General features: G+C 33.8%; 1 protein-coding gene across 1 annotated transcript in view; it reads left to right on the forward strand.

Moving 5' to 3' along the window:
- The window catches only part of LOC112128158, a 92,492-nt gene extending 82,954 nt beyond the window's left edge, over positions 1-9,538 (forward strand). Inside the window, exon 2 of the mRNA XM_024229972.1 lies at positions 9,430-9,538. Coding sequence (XP_024085740.1) covers positions 9,430-9,433 — 4 coding nt within the window. The 3' untranslated portion in view covers positions 9,434-9,538. The remainder of the gene's footprint in view (positions 1-9,429) is intronic.
- The last annotated feature ends 830 nt before the right edge of the window (positions 9,539-10,368 follow it).

Genomic DNA, 10,368 nt, shown 5'->3' on the forward strand with positions numbered 1-10,368 from the left:
AAACAACATTATTTTTAGGAGTGATGTCAAAAATACATTCTATGATCGAATGGAAATATTCAAATGTTTGTACATTTGTAGAAATTTACTATTGGAAATTGGACACAAGTTTTTTAAAATATTTGGAAACGCTTCTGCACTGCTTATAGAACGGAAATACATTTTTCTTATTATATAAACATCCATTCACTACTACTTCCGCTCTTGTTGACTTGTTTTTAAATTGCTGTTGTTCACTTTACATAAGCAGTAAGGTTTTACTGTAATTACCTCTATTACGTTACACGAATACATTTACATCCGCACAGGTAATAACAACTATGTTTTTTTAAATATAACAATCGGAATTATTTGAGGCGTTATAATAGTCGACGTTCATCATCCTATCTTAAAAGAGGATATAAAAGGCTGACTGGTTTTTATATATATGTTTAGGCTGTTTTCTTTTTGAAATAACTGCGAAAGAATTGGAATAGTCAATGACCCAATCATGGTTAGACTCGACGCTTTATTTAAGAATTATAAAGGTTCGAGTTTAACTGAACTAAGAAACTAGAAAAAGTACACGCCAAATGTTTCAGTACATGGGAAACACCAAACCACGCTATACTAGTGTTATTAACATCATCACCGTTTTTTGTTAATTTATCAATAGTTTTTTGTAAAAGGTTTTTGGTCAAGGCTTTTTAAATACATCATTGTCGTGGATTTTTGTGGTCTAGTCATAGGTCTTTTCAATACGTATTGAATCTGTGATATGATGAAAAATGCTACATTTATGCATGTTTCCACACATTTTTTGACAACACTTAAACTTTATTTTGTGTTAAAAAATATATTAATAACATATTTTTTAGGGAACCGCAGTAACCGAGTGACTCGCGCGTTATACTCTCGGCTTGTAGACCCTGAGGTCGTGGGTTTGTTTCTCAACGTCGCCCCTGGAAATTTCTTTCCCGCTCCCCTTACAAAAAATTAAGTGGATGAAATGACGTCACTGTTGGTAGCCCCCGGTTTAAAAAAAATTAAGTTTTAGGTGACACTTGGCACCTGTTTTACTGCATTGATTTGTATCAGAAACGAAAAAATATTTAGGTTTAATAAGGAACGGTCTGAATCTAATAAGCATTTAACTTGATATTGACTGGGTTTGTTGATGATTTAAAGGTCCGTCTAATCTCTCTGTTTGTTCTCGGATAAATCCATTCTCTTTAGCTATCTGTAAATCAGCTTGAATAGGCGGATTGAGAGAGTTTATCAGTAAAAATCCAATATGTGTGTGTGTATATATATATATATATATACAGGGTGAATTGCTACTCGTGCTACAAACTTCTCCAGTAGATTCTTCACCCTAAAATGAACAAAAAAGTTCATATTGTCCATGGTCCGATTCTCAACCATTTCAGAGTAATTTCGCTTTTTATCGATTTTGAAAGATATCACGTCCTGGCGTCGGAAAATCGTGATATCTTTTAATCTAAACATTTCTCTGAAAATCTAATAGCACCGTTGAAATTCCCGTTAATTTTTCAATAAGAAGATGACGGTGGCAAAATGTTTGGGCTAATTTTTTGTGTTTTATTTCAGCCAGAACTACAAAAAGAGTGGAAAATTGTGTAAATCGGAAAGTGTATAAAGTAATCCAGAGTTTCTAATTTTAGTCTCAGAAGGCAGCAAATTTGAGGAAAACTACCTGATTTAATAACGCTTCCAACGCACTCGTCATTTTCTTATTTAGTGGTTGTGAGACCAAGATGTTGATGACAAAAAGAGAAAAAATGGTGGTTCAAGGATTGCTAATGTTTGAGAGTGACTTGCTACTCGTGCTACAAACTTCACCAGTAGATTCTTGACCCTAAAATGAACAAAAAAGTTCATATTGACCATGGTCCGATTCTCAACCATTTCAGAGTAATTTCGCTTTTTATCGATTTTGAAAGATATCACGTCCTGGCGTCGGAAAATCGTGATATCTTTTAATCTAAACATTTCTCTTAAAATCTATAAGCACCGTTGAAATCCCCGTTAATTTTTCAATAAGAAGATGAAGGTGGCAAAACGTTTGGGTCTTTCTTCCTTGACCTTCTAGCTGTTTGTAAACTTCTTAAGCATTACATACTAAATGGGCATTAAATTAAATTAAAAAATTTCAATGGAATTATGATTTTGATTCTCTCTAAAAATTAACGGGGATTTCAACGGTGCTTATAGATTTTAAGAGAAATGTTTAGATTAAAAGATATCACGATTTTCCGACGCCAGGACGTGATATCTTTCAAAATCGATAAAAAGCGAAATTACTCTGAAATGGTTGAGAATCGGACCATGGACAATATGAACTTTTTTGTTCATTTTAGGGTGAAGAATCTACTGGAGAAGTTTGTAGCACGAGTAGCAATTCACCCTGTATATATATAAAAGGATTATTGGACCTCCAACCACGACTTCAGGTGAACAATTTTTAAAACGATTCTGCCTGTTATGTTGAGAAAAGCTGCTTTTTAAATCGTTTTGAATATATATAACTCAAGAGTTATGTTATAGGATAGTAACGTAGAACGTGAATCTCATGTTATTTTACATGAAAGGCCGTTGATAGATACCATATTCTAATTACTTTAATTCATTAAACCAATATACCCACATTATTGGGAACAGTAAAAAGACGTGGACACATGTTTGCTTTTATCTTTTAGGTCCCGTTGCACCAGTTCGGTTTAAACTCAATTGAGAAATGAACCGAGTTCAACTCAAAGATTGCCGTTTTTCAATTTGTCTCGAACAGCATTCAAACGGTGATCCTAGTTCAAATTTGTAGAGTGGGTTAAACGAATATCAGAGTTGAACGATGTCCATTTCTTAATAATATAACCAGTATGTCATATTATTAACTACTGTTTTGATCGTGAGTGGTACAACCCTAGTGGCCATAAGGGTTGCACCAGCCACGGCTAAAACCATGTTCATTGGAACGTCGTTCATAATTTGCACCAAGTTCACGGGAGCGTTGCACCATTTGTAAGGGACCACAGTTCAACTGATCCTAGTTCAACCATTAGTTAGTGGAACTGATTGTAGTCTATTTGTACGATTATAGCTAGTGATCGAATTTATGCATTGTTTACATTGGCTCTTGTACCACTTCCGTAGACTTATATTTATGTGTATTTTTGTGTTTTTACATTTTCCTAAATTTTTCTTTCCTAGAATGTGTGAGAGAAAATTTTTGTTGACATCTGAATCTTTCCATCTTATCAATCAACCACGGTTTTTAACTTTCCTTCAACAATTTCTTCATCTTTGAAAAAAGTAATTAAAATAGCAAATACACCCCTAAAAAAGGATATTAAATGGAGTACGTTTTTTGAAATTTGCTGATCTCTAGGTTTGGAAATAGTAGTTTAGAATCACCATAACAAGTTTTTTAACATTGAAAAAAGAATTATTTTTCAAAGTTTTACCTATTAAAATGCTTATTTCACCAACGTTTACAAGTGTAGTATTAATCACGTCTTATTGGAAATTTAACGTAGTTTTCACTGGTCTCAACGGATTTGTCCAAAACCTTTCTGTTTTGGAGTTATCATTGTTTATTTGAAGTAAGGTCTTGAAATTAAAAAAAAGTTTAGGAATTTTTGGTTCTATTTTAAATGTAGTATCTACTGGCAAAATTTGTAACACGAGTAGCCGAACAGCCAATATTATTATGGACGTCGGTAGCTCTGATCTCCATTCAACCCACGCTCGGCAACCGTTTGAACCACGATCACCGTTTGAACGCGGTTTAAGACAAATCGAAAAACTGCAATTTTTTAGTTGAACTCGGTTCATTTCTGAATTTAGTTTAAACCAAGTTGGTGCAACGGGCCCTTAGTCACAAAGACTTTGACCTTACTTCTCTTTTTTAGCCTTCATCTCTCAATCATATTATCTTCTATTTACATCACAAGCAAGGAAAAACCTATTTCATGTTTGTAATAACCATCAGTTATTTCAAAATATAAAATTTGACATCGATCGCATGTATTGTTGTGCTAATTTACGGTTTATAATTTATTGGAGTATTTACAGTGTTTCACACAAGTAATCCGAAATCGCCTAAAAAATAGAGGTACTATTTTTTATTACGTGTTATATTTAAAGTATGATCTTATTACAAGTTGAACTTTGGACAATTTTGTTTAAAAGAATTAGGATTAATAAGCTAGTTATAGAAAAGTAAATTTGGACACAATCAACATGTCACAAAAATAATAGGAATCAGAACTTGTTTACAGATTTTCGTTTTGTTTTGTCATATTTATCGCATTAATCCTAGTCTATAGTGCGTCGTGCGGCGGTGCTATTAGTTCGTACTTTTGAAAAAAAATTCCGAAAAAGTACAACGTTTTTTCAATGGAAAAACGTCTCTATGTTGTAGATCTACGGGAAAAAGGAATGGCATTCCAAAAAATATATTTAGTTACGGAAGTCTCGTGGTCTACGTCCAATGATATTCTGTGGAGATATTAGAGAGGAAGACGGAATCGCCAACGCAAGTAGGACAGGTCGATCGAAAATCTTGAGGCTTGAGCGGAAATTATTAGGGACGGTAAAAAAAGGATCCGTTCATGAGCGCTTCCAAAATCGCAGTAGACCTTCATTCGCCTGCATGAATCGTGGTAAACGCGGAAGCGATTCGATTCACATCATTCTGATTATTGTTGGATACATTATGAAAAAACAGAGACAGTTTAATTAAATGTGACATAGCTCAAATAAATTATCTAAACCTGTGAGAAAACTTCGTTTAGTTACAACACTTTAAGTGATTAACCTCGAATCTTTTCTTTATCTTAGTCTCGTAATAGGCATTGAACTTTTATGTTTTCCAAGTTTTCCCACCATTCCCCGCCCGGCCAATCCGAACTGTCTAGAATCGAGAACTCGCTGAGATATGATCTATTTCGACCGTGACCTGTAAAAGCCTTAGTAGTTTTAAAAAGGTATAGGGTTAAATCGACATTCAACCTTCAAGCCCCTGTTGTTGGCAACTAAACCTTCCTTGTGGCCACTTTTCTGTTCTTTTATAGATATTAAAAATATATGTGCTATCAATGTTAACAGTAAAATTCTTGGCTACATTGACTGCACAAAACATCGTTGCTGGGGATGGGATTATCGCATTTTATGACAGGAGCTAAGCCCGGTCACTTGTACTACCAACTTCAAAGCTACAGTGAAAACTGGGTTAAACGGAAAATATCAAGAATTCGCGTTTGAAGGTTTATGTTAACCCCCACGCTGCAACCTAATTGCGAAGCTTTGCTATCCAAGCATTCCGATTTTTTATTCGTTACTGCAGCATCTTATACTATAAAATCATGTTCTACATCGTTCATGAAACGCTTTCATTATAAAGCGACTCGCAGTATTAATTATTTACGTTAGGACTATATAAATATTTAATTAATGTGGAATCCCTCCCTCTCTCGCTCTCTCTCTCTCACTCTCTCTCTCTCTCTATCTATCTATCTATCTATCTATCTACCTATCTATCTATCCATCTTTCTCTCTATCTCTCTATCTATCTATCTNTCTCTCTCTCTCTCTCTCTCTCTCTCTCTCTCTCTCTCTCTCTCTCTCTCTCTCTCTCTCAGGTTCTCTCCCTCTCTTTCTATCATTTTCTTTTTTTCTCTCTCCCGTACTCTCTCGAATTCGGTATGTTTGTCATCCTCACTCCTCACTCTCTCTTATTTGCTCTCTCCTCTTTTTTTACTATCTCTTTAATTACACATATTTATCTGTGTAGTGAGGCTTTTTACCTTCGACTCATCGACCCGCATAATAAAACTGGAGTTTCTTGCTTATTTCTTAAATAACTCATCATGATGAAAAATGAGTAATTTTAAAAGTACATATAACACAATTGTTAATTGTAAATTATTTCGAAATGGTAATATTATATTTTCATACACCAGTATCGTTAGTACACACATAAGTGACAGTCTTGAGCAAGTTTCTTGGGCCAATATATATATGGGAGATAATAGTCGTTATGTGAATTCACACTTTGATTAGAAACCATTATCACAATTATTCTCATCCCCATCGATCCGCATAATCGAAGCTCTAAAGATGTTGAGCTTATGGGTCATGCTGATCGGGAATGTATAAATACATTTATTAAATTTCTCAGATCCTGTAGAATTCCCGTGAATAAGAACAGATATGTGTATCAGAGGCCGCGCCTATGATTAGACTTCATGTGGTAAAAAAATATGGAATATTTTTCATTCCAAGGTGTCGCGTATGCGGTGCATTCGAAATGTCTGTCCTCTATGATCGTCAAAATAGACTTTAAACCACTTAGAAGAACACGTATTAGTATCACATACAATGAAAAAAATATGATGTTTAGTTGAGTAGATATTTACGATCTTGAACTAACTGTAAGATGGAAAATCATATTTATTTAATTTATCTATCAAGTACCATATCTTTGGAATTTCTTTCACTTTTGCACCCTTAATTATCGAGAGTTAGAATAGGTAACAACGGTTTTCTTTTTGTACTGAAATCAAGTATTGTAAAAAGACAAGATAAAGGATCAGAATGAGTGCTTGATATTATGCACAATATGAAAAAGAGCACGTCCTCACGACAGAACGAACGTAGTGTCATTTTTCACCGCAGGTCCACTACTATAGTAAATATTCTCCACCTTTCGAAGGTTATATGAGTCCGCATACGGCACATCGCGAATATATTTCCGATCTTTTGGCTGTCTCGATTTCCCTTTTTCCCTTGATACGGCAAAATGGTTGTTCGTCTGAACAAATAAGCCTCCGCAAAAGGATATTTGCTCAAATAAAACTAGTTACGCATTTATTGTCTAATAAGCTATTCAATGTACGGAAAACTTGGGTAATAATTTATTGCGATGTTATAAAACCTTCCTTCTGACACTTCCATGTTAATGGGGGTTAAGACAATGTGAAATGTTTGCTAAAGGGGAGACAAATTGCGCAAAAATTAAGTAAGCGAAACAGGGCGGTTACATACTAAAGGCGAAACAGATTTAATATGTGCTTTGTACTCCGAGTCGAGGGGTGCGTTCGTGAATACAATCATTTGATGAAAAGAGAAAAAGGGAGAAGAGTTGACCATTACTCATGCACCCTTTATTTCCTGGGCTGGAATTCCAGTGAGCTTTTTCCTGCTAACATAACGCCGTCTGGGGATTCGTTCACCGTAATAATTCATTTAGTAAAATTATTAAATAGTCCTTTTGGACTACTTCCTTCTTTTTGGGGTTTCCTTGGCAGGCATCGGGTTCTTTAGGAAAATGAGTGAATTATAAATCACAAAAGGATTTGAACACGACTGAAAGTTAGAAGGTAACAAACGCACTGTCCAACTCAAATCCAGCTCTTTCTGAAACTTACGTGTTTAACTAACAACACTTGTTATCATCTAGGTTCTAAATTATCATAGAAGTTCATATAATACGCAATTAAAAACAAATTTGTTAAACTTTTTGTTTGTTGGTACACAATAGTTTTATTTTTAGAATATCAAGTCCTTTTATTTTTGTGACCAATTTTATGAAAATATTATGGAAGTTTCTAAAAGTTATAATCCTACCCAAATTGAAATTTTTCTCGTGATGCTGCCTTTAAAGGAAATTTTTATTTTAAAATAAAAAGAAGTAAAGTTTTTAAACGCATACAAAAAACGCATTTTAAAAACGATGACATCAAATTGATAAAATCTCAATAATTTCTGTCCATCGGTTGCAACTGATAGAATAGCTCCACTCAAAACTAAACAAGTCCATTTTCCTCAATTCTAGAGGTAAAATTTGACATAAAAATCACTCATAGAAACCTACTTAATATTCAATGTAAAAATTCATGTGTTTCAAGAAACCGCTATACACTCCAAAAAATATGATAACACCTAGAAATCTCTATATTTTTTTATTTGTTGGTCTTAACGTAAACCCTTTTTCATAATATATAGTAATTCTATTGTTTCATAAGAAGCATGTATGATTAATCATAACGAAGTGTTTATTGTTTCATTTTAACGTGCCTTTCAGTCGGTTTTTATGTTGTGTTGCAATTTCTAACTATTTTATTTACAGTGTTAATTTTGTTTTTGTCATATTAAGTTGTTTAAGTCACGATGAATTAGTCAGAATCATCACACTCCATAAAAAAGGAAAATCAGTGATCTACTTCTCTAATCGCCTTGGTATTCATTTTTCGTCAGTTTCAAGTAGCATTCAAAGGTACTGGGCAACTAAACTCAGAGCAACACAATTCAGGTCGTCCCAGAATTTCCATTTCCATAGACGTCCGTTTTAGTAAATTGCAAGCAATCCAGAAGCGCAATTCAATAGATGCTAACATTAAAAACTTGATCCCTGGAATTTGTTGGATATTAATCTCGGATTAACTTTAAGAAGAAAACTAAGAGAGACAAACCTTAGATCAATAAGGCCCGTGAAAGAAGAACCTTCTCAGCACAGAACTCGTCGACTAAAATTTGCAAAGGAACACCAATCATTCCAAGAAGAACACCAAAGAAGTTCCATTCAATGATGAAACGAGATTGGACCTTAAGTATACATACGATCGTGAAAAAATCTGGAAAAACCTGGAGATCGATACATGGAAGCAGTCAATCCCAGGAAATGCCTATGGATTTGGAGATGATCCTAAACGATCATACAGTGGATTTTATGCCTTTCTTAGGCTATAAATTATTTCAAACATGAAAATGATCGGCCAAATAATTCAACATGTATTTTTAGTACCTGAACACGACAGGCGACGTTAGAGTAGCCAGCAAGACCCAACCGAACTCGTTTGTGACTATCACACGCGATCAACCCCCTACAACCGTTGAAATGCTAAATCCGACTGTTTTGGAAGAAGGTCAACATAACCTACAATTCACTAGTTTTCGTGGTCCGCTTGACCAATTAATATCTTTCAATTAATTAAGGTTTTTAGTTGAGATAAAAAAGTTAGTGTCATGAGGGGATTCGAACCCACGATCTTCGTCACGATAGCTCAAGTGGTAGAGCAGCGGCGTATCTAGCCGAAGATCGTGGGTTCGAATCCCGCTCGTGACTCTGACTTTTTTATCTCAACTAAAAACTTCAATTAATTGAAAGATAACCTAGAATTTTCTACAAACACATTGTGGAAGCATGCCAACAATGATGAGTTATTAAAGAGTTATTAAAAGTCTTCTTAAACCATCTGTATTCGTAAAATTCAAAAATCACACGGTTGTGATATTTTTTACTTAAATTTCTTCTAATGGAAATTTTTGGTTTTAATTTTTAAAGAATAATTAAATAACATAAACTAGTAATAAGCTAAAAATACTTCTTTTTTCTAAATAATGTTAATAATTTTTTCTCTTTTCCAGGTGACTGTTACCCGTAGCATAATATCCGGTATCGTAGTAAGTAGGAGAAAAACCAGCCAAATTTTCAACTTATGATAATTAAGATAATTTAGTAATTTATGCACGTTAAAATTCGATTCTTTTCGATTCGAAACAAAGATTAGTGATTTATCATTACTCAAGGTTTTCGGGTCAAATTTACAATAACGGGTTGTTATCAACTTACTAGTGAAGATTTCCCAAAAATTAGATAAGCTAGAAAAAATAATTTTTCAATTCTGCATTCTGCAAAAAAATACCTAAATAAATAAACTGCGATGATTAAAAAAAGGCAGAACACTTATCAGAATTATACTGGGTGTCTCGTGAACAGACATCAGTATTTCAGGAGGTTATGCTACATCTCAAATTGGACTAGAAAGTAACTGTTGTCGAAAGTTTGATTCGCAATTGTGTTGGAGATATTTCACTTTTCAGGGTACTTCAACCTTTCCCAACTTTATTCCATAAAGCGCATGTTTTGCTTGCATCCCCAACAACGATGGACATTTTTAACATTTAATTTAATTTTTGTAGGGTTAATTTGAATGAAAAAGGATGTTTTGTTTACTATTTATCATTATTTTTTTATAAGTTTCAAAATCTTGAAGTCCTTTTTTTGTTTTATGTTGATGATAATTTACCTTTACAAATTAAATGCATTTCTATAAAGGTCATTAGTAGGGGAAATTTTTAAATAATTTATACGGTTGGTGTACTAGTTTGAGAAGAAAACTCAACAAAAAAAGTCCTAACATTATTATATTTCACAATTTCGTCGTTCATTATCAAGGAAAATCTAACCAACCAAGCGAAGATAAGCAGATCAAAATTTCAGGTTCATCACCTCTTCAAACATCATGGAGAAACTGAGAGAGAAATTCATATAACTTTAGAACAAAAATTAAAGAAGAAAAGATA

The sequence above is a fragment of the Cimex lectularius genome, unplaced genomic scaffold (assembly GCF_000648675.2).
Source record: "Cimex lectularius strain Harlan isolate CLEC.00 unplaced genomic scaffold, Clec_2.1 scaffold467, whole genome shotgun sequence".
Taxonomy (NCBI): domain Eukaryota; kingdom Metazoa; phylum Arthropoda; class Insecta; order Hemiptera; family Cimicidae; genus Cimex; species Cimex lectularius.